General features: G+C 39.1%; 1 protein-coding gene across 2 annotated transcripts in view; it reads left to right on the forward strand.

The window, feature by feature from the left end:
• eed (embryonic ectoderm development) overlaps positions 1-10,629 on the forward strand; it is a 13,430-nt gene that overhangs the window by 2,010 nt on the left and 791 nt on the right. For both annotated transcript variants that reach the window (XM_037696696.1, XM_037696697.1), the window contains exons 4-11: positions 560-625; positions 842-967; positions 3,212-3,293; positions 3,488-3,579; positions 5,543-5,676; positions 5,767-5,872; positions 8,117-8,275; positions 8,385-8,458. In XM_037696696.1, the coding sequence (XP_037552624.1) occupies positions 560-625; positions 842-967; positions 3,212-3,293; positions 3,488-3,579; positions 5,543-5,676; positions 5,767-5,872; positions 8,117-8,275; positions 8,385-8,458 (839 nt within the window). The remainder of the gene's footprint in view (positions 1-559; positions 626-841; positions 968-3,211; positions 3,294-3,487; positions 3,580-5,542; positions 5,677-5,766; positions 5,873-8,116; positions 8,276-8,384; positions 8,459-10,629) is intronic.

Raw genomic sequence — 10,629 nt, forward strand, 5'->3', positions numbered from 1 at the left:
GAGTTTTATAATCCAGTGAGCCTTATAATCCAGTGAGCCTTATAATCCATTGAGTTTTATAATCCAGTGAGCCTTATAATCCAGGGAAGTTTATAATCCAGTGAAGTTTATAATCCAGTGAGCCTTATGGATCAATTCTAGTTGTGCTTACTGACCTCGAACTGATTTAATGTGTTACACGGCGCTCATAAATCTGTCCAAATGAACTTGTTTGGCTTAATACGCCTCATAATCCGGTGCACCTTATAGTCCGTAAAATACTGTACCGAAACAACTTTATTTAAGGTATTTGTTTTTAGCTTTATATTTTTTTTACATCTAAATCTGTAGTGTCTGGGTTGTTCAACATCATAAAAGTTTACGTTGTCATTTTTTTCCTCATCTGGATTATTTAAGATAGTTTATAGACTCATTTTTACACAATAAAAATATATCTTTGGACAGTTTGAGAGTACATTCTACACTTAAGTCTAATGAAAACTACACTGCTGCGCACGTGTCTGTCTGCAGAAAATGTTTTGCTTACCTTAACGTTAGTTTTTGTGTGTGTCTTCAACAGGTAACGCTGTATGAATGTCACTCTCAGGGAGAAATAAGACTCCTGCAGTCCTACGTTGATGCAGATGTATCCTTCCTCCTGCTTATTTGCAAATTAAGCTCCCTGCCTTGTGTCATTTGCTTCACTGAAGTTTTATTATTTCTCTATGTTTGACTATTTGCAGTTAAGCAGAAGTATGATATTTAAAAAAACACCTCAATATAGTTCCAGATGGTTAATATCTGCTAAAACCGACCCAAGTGGAGTTTTGACCCAGATTTTCTTGACTAAACGTGTTCAAAGACAGATGAGAACTTCTACACGTGTGCCTGGACCTACGACACAAACACGAGTCATCCTCTGCTGGCTGTAGCCGGGTCCCGAGGCATCATCAGGGTCATCAACCACATCACAATGCAGTGCATCAAGGTGAACTAGTCGTATAAACAACATGGTTGGTAAAAACAACAAAAACGTGCACTCGTCAAACAACAGATTCAAGGATTCTTCTGTCTTGACTCGTTTGTTAAAGGTTCTGCCTCTGAAGCCGCTTCCCCATTTTGTAGCTTTGTTTCCTTCACTGATGGAGCAATTTTGTTGTTTATTTGTAGGGTTTTTTATCTTAAAGATTTTTCTAAGACTTCAGTGACTCATTCAGGTTTTATTCACTGCAGAGCATTTATAGATGTGTTTTACACAAAACGTCCTCCTTCTTTTCAGATGTTTCGTTTTACAAAATGCACTTTGCTGTTACACAAAGATATGCTGCTGATTGGCTTCAGCATGTTCATTGTCCCCTGTTGCAAAGCAGAGAAGGGAACTGGAAATACCGCCCTCCCGTCTGTGTTGTGAGCTGGATAGCTTGAAAAATAAGTCAGGTACTGGCTTCCATTTTGGTGTGTGGCTGCATCTCGGCGTAAGAAATGTCATTAAGTTGAGCCCATCCACCTGACATCTGGCCTGGTCTCGTTGGCGCCACCATGTACAGATTGTGAGATTATGGTATTGTGGTGTACCTCAAGGCTCTGTTTAAAGTACCCTGGACTTTGATTTACAAAAGTTGTTTTTAAAATTTGTTTAAAAATGAAGTTTGACCTGAAATTTCTAGATTTTTATCCCCCCCCCCCCCCCCCCCCCAATGGCTTTGTAGCGAGGCACATGCGTTTCTTCTCTCTCCCTGTTCTCCTCCTGCTTTTTTGCTCTCTGTCCGTGTATTGGAGTAGCTCCTATTTTTACACATCTTCCAAAATGAAAACTACCAACTGGACTTTTGATGCAAATGACAAAATCTTTTCAACAAAGCGACAGGGTCCTGGAGAACCCTCATCTGCTCAGACGACACTCATGCCGCTGGATATATCTCTGGGGGATGTGGAATGTGATGTAGCTACCTCTGCTATCAATCAAGGACGCTGAAATTGCATATAATTGGATTTATGATAACTGGATCCTGGTTTATCAACATACAAAGAAGATGGCCGCAGCTAATTTGGACCTCGTCAGGCTGCTGCCTTTGTGAAGGTTTGGTTCGTGCTTTGAGGACTCAAAATCAGCTGATTTACGAGCTAAACCGTAAGATGGTAGTGATTTGAATTGCAGGCCACCTGCGATTTTCGGACTCGGTCAGCATGAACACGACCTTGAAGAGGCTCGTAAGCACGGACCAGTAGGATGCACCCTAATCTGGCCATTTCGGGTCTTGGAAGTACCAGTACAGACTCAAGGCTGACAGAAAAATTTTGCCTGAATAAATCAACAATTGTGGCTTATCTGAATCTGACTCACTGGTTGGCCTCGAAACAGGCCGACTTATGAATTTCTCCTGGGAAATGTGTAAACTAAGGAACAGCTTTGTTTTACGCAACTCCCCCTCCAACTTCTGTGAAGGCTTATCAGAACTGTGCCGGCTGATCATCATCTTATCAGAACAATGGACTATCTGTTAGTGCTTCATGGACCGCCTCATCGTCAAATACATATGTAACGTATTCATGAATGTGCTGCTGACAGAGGGTTTTATTTTTATATCTTAAATCATGTCCTGATAGGACAAGGTGTGAAGAGATCTTTTTTGTAATGGCAGTATCCTCTCCTCGTGGCTTTGTCCCTTTTTCTATCTAAAAAATTATTCTGAAAAGGATAAGAAGGCCACGCTCTTAAAGAGCAGCAGCTACGTGCACTTCGTCCATTTTTCGGACGCCTGTACGGACAGATTCTCGTTTTATCTTGGTACAATCATCCATCCATCCGTTATCTTTTACCCGCTTCTTCCATTTTGGGTCACGGGGGTCACCGGTGCCCATGTCCAGCAATCACTGTGCGAGGGGCGTGGTACACCCTGGACATGTCGCAAGTCCATCACAGGTACACATAGAGACAAACAACCATTTGGTACAATCATAATAAAGCTTATTCTGATTCTGTTTTGACAATTCAATTTCAATCAGGTCTCTCTTGTGAATGAGTCCCCGAGGCTTAATGGGATTAACCTGTCTAAATCAAGCTTGAATGAAAATTTCACAATTTACTTTCTGTTTGTCATGACAGACTTAAGTTATCCATTTAATGCACCAATTAATTAAATTAATCAGGTTCAAAGGGTACAGGTGATCTAAACTTTAGGTTGCACTTTAAACCAACGGGATAATTAATCGTGATTTTGTTCGTATTCAGCATTACGTTGGTCATGGGAACGCCATCAACGAGCTCAAGTTTCATCCGAGGGACCCAAGTCTCCTCCTGTCTGTCAGCAAAGGTAAAATAATAAACACAAGCTTTTATCGATAAATACATTTGAATAAAACAAACGAGTCGTTTTGAAATTGAGTCACGTATGTAGCAAATGAGCTGATCTTGGTTAACTTTTACAAGCTGTTTAAAATCATAAAAACAGGTCTTTTGTCCAAGTTGTGTCTAAATAAAGTTTTTTGGTGTTTTTTCTCTCCACAGATCACGCTCTTCGCCTGTGGAACATCCAGACGGACACGTTGGTCGCCATATTTGGAGGTGTTGAAGGACATCGAGATGAAGTCCTGAGCGCTGTAAGAGAAAACCACAGTTTATTATCCAATAAGAAGAACGTTGGATCCCAAACAAAGAACATGACCTCAGGATATAAATACCGTATTTTCTGCCGTACACGTCGCACCGCCCTATAAGTCGCATCAGTCCATATTTTTCAAATAAAGTGGAAAAATCCATAAATATGTTGCTTCGCCGTATACGTCGCATCTATTATTTGTCACCGCTGACGTGTCGCGTTTGTTACGCGTCACCGCTGACAACCTGGAAATGTGGACCGGTGTTTTGACAAAAACCGATGGGCTGCCAAATGGCGGCCACGGGAGTGCACGGGAGGACTTTAACAAGAATTTAACAAGATTAACACTTAAAAATAATTATTTGTTTGCTTGAAATTATATTAAAAGTGTCTCAGTCTAACATTTGCTTAATAAATGCACTTTAATGGTCAAATCAGCTGCATTTAAAAAATAGTTTTGCTGCCTCGGTGCTCCATGAACGTGCAGAGGACGAGAAAAAGGAAAGAGGAACACGGCTCGTTTCTCCGAAATTTTACAAGAAAAGCACCTAAACAATTATTTGTTTGCTTGAAATTATAGCAAAGGTGTGTCTCAGTCTAACATTTGCTTAATAAATGCACTTTAATGGTCAAATTAGCTGCATTTCACCGGGGTGGTGCAGCTGTTTTGACGGTTCCAAGCAGAGAGCAGAATGAAGGTGGAGAGTCTATGGCAGGCCGATTGAGTCATTAAAAGCTGGTGAAGATTCTCAGTCATACAGGACATGGTAAATTCTAAAAAGTTCAAGAAAAAAACAATAAAGTATAAAATATAGTATAATAAATAAAGTCCAGTTGTTTTTGTCTTGAACTTTTTAAATTTGTCATTATAGCCATGTTTACCTATTACATGATACAACAGCATGCCATACAACCATTACTACTCTGCTACCATCAAGTGGCTGAAAGTGGTACTGCTCTTTTTTTATTATTATTTTTTTTTTTTAGTCAGAATGTATGAAAACAGTTATCTCAGCCAAAAATTTGTTTATAAATATGGGAAAAATTCATAAGTATGTCACTTAAGCCTATAAGTCACAGGGCATGTAAATTATGCAAAATACTGCGACTTATAGGCCGAAAAATACGGTAACAATTTATTTTTAAACTAAAAACATTGTTTCGTTTTTTTTTTTCTTTCATGCAGCCTAAAAGTTTATAAAATAAACAGTTTATTTACGAGTGTAAAATCAAAATTGTGTCTTTAAGACTAAAACAAAAATTTCTGGTAAACTTTAAAAATGTTCTTTGGAAAGTTGCGCTGTGATGTTTCATGTTAAAAGCTTTATCATGGAATTAAATATAAATTTAAGCATATTTTAAACTTAACTATCACATCCAAAGAAAAAAAAAAGTTTTACTATTGCAAATAATGACTTTCTGGGTATCTGATGACACCTTTGGAGTTTTACGACCACATCTGACTTTTTAGCTGAGCATCAATATTTTTGATTGATTAGTTATTTTTGTATCACTAATGTCTATCAGCTGTAGCAGCCATCTTGATTTGGGTTGATTAGATGTACATCCAACTTAAAAAAAAACTGGTAACATTAACAGAATTTTAGCCATTTTTGTGTTTTTAAGCTCGGTCAGCTGTGGCGGCCATCTTGAATTGGTCAATATTTGTAAAATTATCTCAATATTTGAGCATTTAACAGAGAGATGTAATTTTGGGGATCCTAACTGAGCTAAAACAGAAAAGGTTTTGTCTGATTTATTTCCAGAAAGTGAGAAAATAAAGGTTTAGTGTTTCTGTGCAGTGTATGTAAACATCTGGTTTAAAGTACCTCTGTAGAAAATACAGTTTCCATTTAGTCGCCTCTTTCACCTTTCGTTCTGTAATTATAAATATTATAATTTACTCATTCCTGGTAAACCCAACTGTTTTATTTATTATTATTATTTATTTTTTACCGTGGTAGGATTTTGATCTGCTGGGTGAGAAGATAATGTCCTGTGGGATGGACCACTCGCTGAAGCTGTGGAGGATCAACTCGGAGAGGCTGCAGAAAGCCATCCGTGGCTCGTACGAGTACAACCCCTCAAAGACAAACAGGTGACGCAATCATTTAGGTTTGTCAAAAGAGTTTAAAGCAAAACAGCTGTTTATAGTTATTAAAAAAATAAAGAGTTATGTTCTCTCCAGGCCATTTGTCTCTCAGAAAATTCACTTTCCCGACTTCTCGACGCGAGACATCCACAGAAACTACGTGGACTGTGTGCGGTGGCTCGGAGATCTCATTCTTTCCAAGGCAAGTGTTGCTGTTTTGAAAGCTTCAAGCTTCTTTTAGTCATAAAAACGGCCGTAATTCTCACCTGTTTCTAAGCTGCACATACTAAATATAAGATGTGCACGAGCTGGTTCGCCTACTGCAGCCGTAACATCCACTCCACAGACTGGGCAACGTCTCCTCTCTTTGTATTTTGAATAAATAATCAAAAATAAAAATGCGCGAGGACTTTGGACTTTTAGGGGCCGAGATTTTGAGTTGCCAGAACGCACCCAGTCAAAATGAAAAGAGTTCCCGGATCTTGTTCCGGCAGGATCCGGCTCAAATTAAGTGTGAGAAAAAAGTAGCGGCTTGTACACCGGCATTTACAGTAAACAAGTCCAAAAATATATATATTTGCAGAAGAAAACGCTAAGCCGCTAATGGCTAACACGACTGTCTGCGTCACACGTCTTCATCGCCTTCCACTTGAAGCGTCCTCGACCAACCACGTCCAGTCACGTGTGGACGTAGTCAGCCAATAGCACGCCAAACAAACTCTTCAGACACGCCCACAACAGACCAGTTGTGAATTTGTTAACACGCTTAATAATAATAATGAATTTAATTTGTAACGCACTTTTCATTAACAAAAATCTCAAAGTGCTACAGAGTGCAACTAAAATCAATGATAAAATCAACTAAAATCTGTGATAAAATCAATGATAAAATCAACTAAAATCAATGATAAAATCAACTAAAATCTGTGATAAAATCAATGATAAAATCAACCAAAATCAATGATAAAAATAAACTGAAATCAATGATAAAATCAACTAAAATCAATGATAAAATCAACTAAAATCTGTGATAAAATCAATGATAAAATCAACTAAAATCAATGATAAAATCAACTAAAATCTGATAAAATCAACTAAAATCTGTGATAAAATCAATGATAAAATCAACTAAAATCAATGATAAAATCCGTGATAAAATCAATGATAAAATCAACTAAAATCAATGATACAATCATGTGGAGGCAGAATAGGCTTGCTTAAAAAGAAAAGTCTTTAAGCCTTTTTTAAAGTCAGTCAATGATTGTGGAGCTCTCAGATAGTCAGGGAGGGAGTTCCAGAGGTGGGGGGCAGCCACACAGAATGCCCGATCTCCCATGGTTCTTAATTTAGTTCGTGGAAGGTGGAGGAGATTACTGTTCTGCGATCGTAGGGACCAGGTGGATGAATATGGAGCAAGAAGGTCCTTCAGATAATCTGGTGAATTTCCGTATAAACACTGAATTCTGTAGGTGACAGGAAGCCAATGGAGGTTATGGAGAATGGGTGTAATATGTTCAAATTTACGAGCTCTCAATAAGATCCTGGCTGCACTGTTTTGAGTATTTTGAAGCTTCTGAAGGTTTTTGCCGGGTATTCCAGTAAACAGGGAGGTGCAGTAGTCGAGCCTGGAGGTTACAAAAGCATGGACGAGTTTCTCTGCATCAGCAAAAGTGAGAGATGGGCGCAGTTTGGAGATATTTCGAAGATGGAAGAAACAGGTTTTAAACAGATGCTTAATGTGATTTTCAAATGTAAGATGAGAGTCCATTTTTATTCCAAGATTTGTAACAGAGGTGGAGAGGGGGATGTCTTGTCCAGAAAATGAAATAGTCGTTATAGTTGAAGTTTGAACCTGGTGAGGGGTGCCAATCAGTATGGCCTCTGTTTTGGAGCAGTTTAACTGAAGAAAGTTCTGAGTCATCCATGCCCTTATCTCCTCCAGGCAGGTAGAGAGGGCAGCGAGTGAAGATGGAAATGACAATGGTGAAGATGATGCTCCAGTCCTGATGTAAAGCTGTGTATCGTCGGCATAACAGTGAAAAGAAATGTACTGATTAATAATTTGACCTAAAGGCAGCATGTAAAGGGAAAATAGCAGGGGCCCTAAAACTGACCCTTGAGGGACACCACAGGAGACACAGACAGTCTGGGACTTGGCATTGCCAAGACTAACACATTCCAGCCTATTGGAGAGGAAATATTTAAACCAGTCCAGGACAGTGTCACAGAGACCGACCTCCACATGAAGACGGTGGAGGAGGATACTATGGTCCACAGTGTCGAAAGCTTAAAGTTGGCGAAACCTAATTTAGCAGAAGCTAATTTAGCAGAAGCTAATTCCGCCAGCGCGTTCCAAAGTGAGCGAAAACGCTAATTTGCTGTTAGCGGAACTGCGCCCACAAATAAAATTAAAGATCATAAAACCGTGTTTGTTTTGTCGCCGCAGTCGTGCGAAAACGCCATCGTCTGCTGGAAACCAGGGAAAATGGAGGACGACATCGACCACATCAAGCCGAACGAGTCCAACGTGACGATTCTGGGGCGTTTCGATTACAGCCAGTGTGACATTTGGTACATGAGGTTTTCCATGGACTTCTGGCAAAAGGTCCAATAACGTTTCTTCCTTTTGTGTGTTTTTATTTTTAACCCCTTCTGGCCGACAAACATGACCTCCGGGTGTTTTCTGTTTGTTTTGGGTCGTTGTGCGTCCACAGATGCTGGCTCTGGGAAACCAGGTGGGGAAGCTGTACGTGTGGGACCTGGAGGTGGAAGATCCTCACAAAGCTAAGTGAGTGACGGGTTTTATGAACAGATGTGGAAAAAGAAAGTTCACCTCTGGAGTTCTAGGGTTTTAAATACTAAACTGATCAGATTCCACCGTGTTGCTAATTATTCAACAAAACTCTGCGTGAAAAACTGTTTCCACCCAGCAGCTGCTGATTCAATGTATTGATTAAAAGATCAACAATAGTGGGATTATCTCTGTTAAAAAAAGCAGGAGTTTTTGCTGCTCTGGAGCATAGAGGTGTGTGTTAACACAACGCCAAGACAGAAAGTCATCAGCAATGAGCTTAGAGAAGCAACAGTTTCCGCCCATCAATGTGGGAAGGGTTCATTCTGTAGAAGAAATGCAACTCGCGTGTGGAAAACATTGACAACAGACGACGGTCTTCCCAGGAGTGGAAGCTAATTCAACCCGAAGGTCAGACCGTGCAATAACCTCTTCTCTGAAAACAACATGGCGGCACAACCTAGGTTTGGAAAGTTTCATCACGAGACTTCTGCAACAAAACCAGACCAAAGGAGAGATTATTACCCAGAATGCACAGCATCAAACCAGCTGTGAAGCACGGTGGTGGATGGCTGATGGTTTGGGCTCCGTGTAGTCACTGAGTCGATCTAAACTCCGCTAGACCAAAGGGTTCCAGAGTCTGATGTGAGAACATCTGTCCAACAGCTGGAGCCTGATGATGCAATAACGACCCCGAGCACAGCAGCTAATCAACAACAGAGTGGACGTGCTGCGACGGTCAATAACAGCACTGAGAAATCTGTTCACTTGAGGTTGGATCTGCAAACGTTTAAAAGTATTTTTATTTTCTCCTGATCCATAAAAGCTTCAAACGGAAAGAGGGTGTACTTTCTTTTTCTGACGACTGTAACAGACGTGTTCCTGAGCAAAAACAGGAATTTATTCACAAAGTGTGGTTGTGATGTGTGTGTGTTCAACTGGAACCTGTTTTCAGGATGAAACAAAGTGGAATAGAGATGAGTCTACGTTTTGCTGAATTTTCATGAGTGCCTAATAAAGGTTTCCGTCGGGCTCTAAACACCTCATTGTTGCGTATTAAGCATTCACACTATTGTGATCCTGTTTATATTTTTATCCTACAGTTACTATCCCTGGCGTCTTATCTCGTCGTTTTCAGGCTATCAAATCTAATATCGAATCATTCAGCTTGTTCAGGAGAAGGGCGCTGTGACTTTTGGTATTGGTGCAACTTTAGCTTTTTGAAATATTTAGCCTTTTCTGACACTTTTTTTTTCCTCATAGAAAATGAATTGAGCTCATTTTAAATCCTTCATATTTTTAGATCTGTTTACAACCTTTTACTGCTCCTTTCACATTTTCTTCTGGTTCAGCCTTTTTCAGTTTCCTTCTGCAAATTAAAATTTTTTTTAGCTACTTTCAGATTATTATTTTTTTCAGCCGTTTTTGCACTTTTCGGAATCTTTCTTCTAACTACAACATTTTTGTGCTTCTTGTAACTTCTTTCGGTTAATTTCAGTTTTTTTTTCTGCAAGTTTCAGCCTTTTCTATTACTTCAGCTACTATTTAGCTGTTTTCATGCTAATTTTAGCTTTTTCAGCTAGTTCCATATTTTTGGAACTTGTTTCAATGATTTTCAGCCTAATTTGGCAAAATTTGCCCTCTTCACTTCCTTCTGGTAATTTAAGCTTCTTTTTGCTTTTTGAGCTACTTTTCAGCTGAGTTTTGCTAATTTCAGCTTTTTTCAGATAATTTCCACTTTTTGTGCTCATTTCTGCTTCTTTCAGCCTAATTGAGCACTATTGTGCTCTCCACTTCCTTCTGGTAATTTAAGCTTCTTTCTGTCATTTCAGCTAATTTTCAGCTATTCCCTTCTAATTTCAGCTTTTTAGCTAATTTACTAATTTTTCTGCTCATTTTTGCTGATTTATACCTAATTCAGCAAATATGTGTTCTTTCTGTTTTCTTCTGCTAACTTTGGCTTGTTCTTCCACTTCAGCTACATTTGAGCACGTTTTTAGCTAATTTCAGCTTTTTTTTGTCAGTTTCTGCCTTTTCTACTATTTCAGCTACTATTTATTTGTTTTCATGCTAATTATAGCTTTTTCAGCTAGTTCCATATTTTTGAAACTTGTTTCAACAATTTTCAACCTAATTCAGAAAAAATTGCGCTCTCCACTTCTGGTAAT

Source organism: Nematolebias whitei, chromosome 23 (assembly GCF_014905685.2).
Source record: "Nematolebias whitei isolate Nwh7 chromosome 23, NemWhi1, whole genome shotgun sequence".
NCBI classification, from domain to species: Eukaryota; Metazoa; Chordata; class Actinopteri; order Cyprinodontiformes; family Rivulidae; genus Nematolebias; species Nematolebias whitei.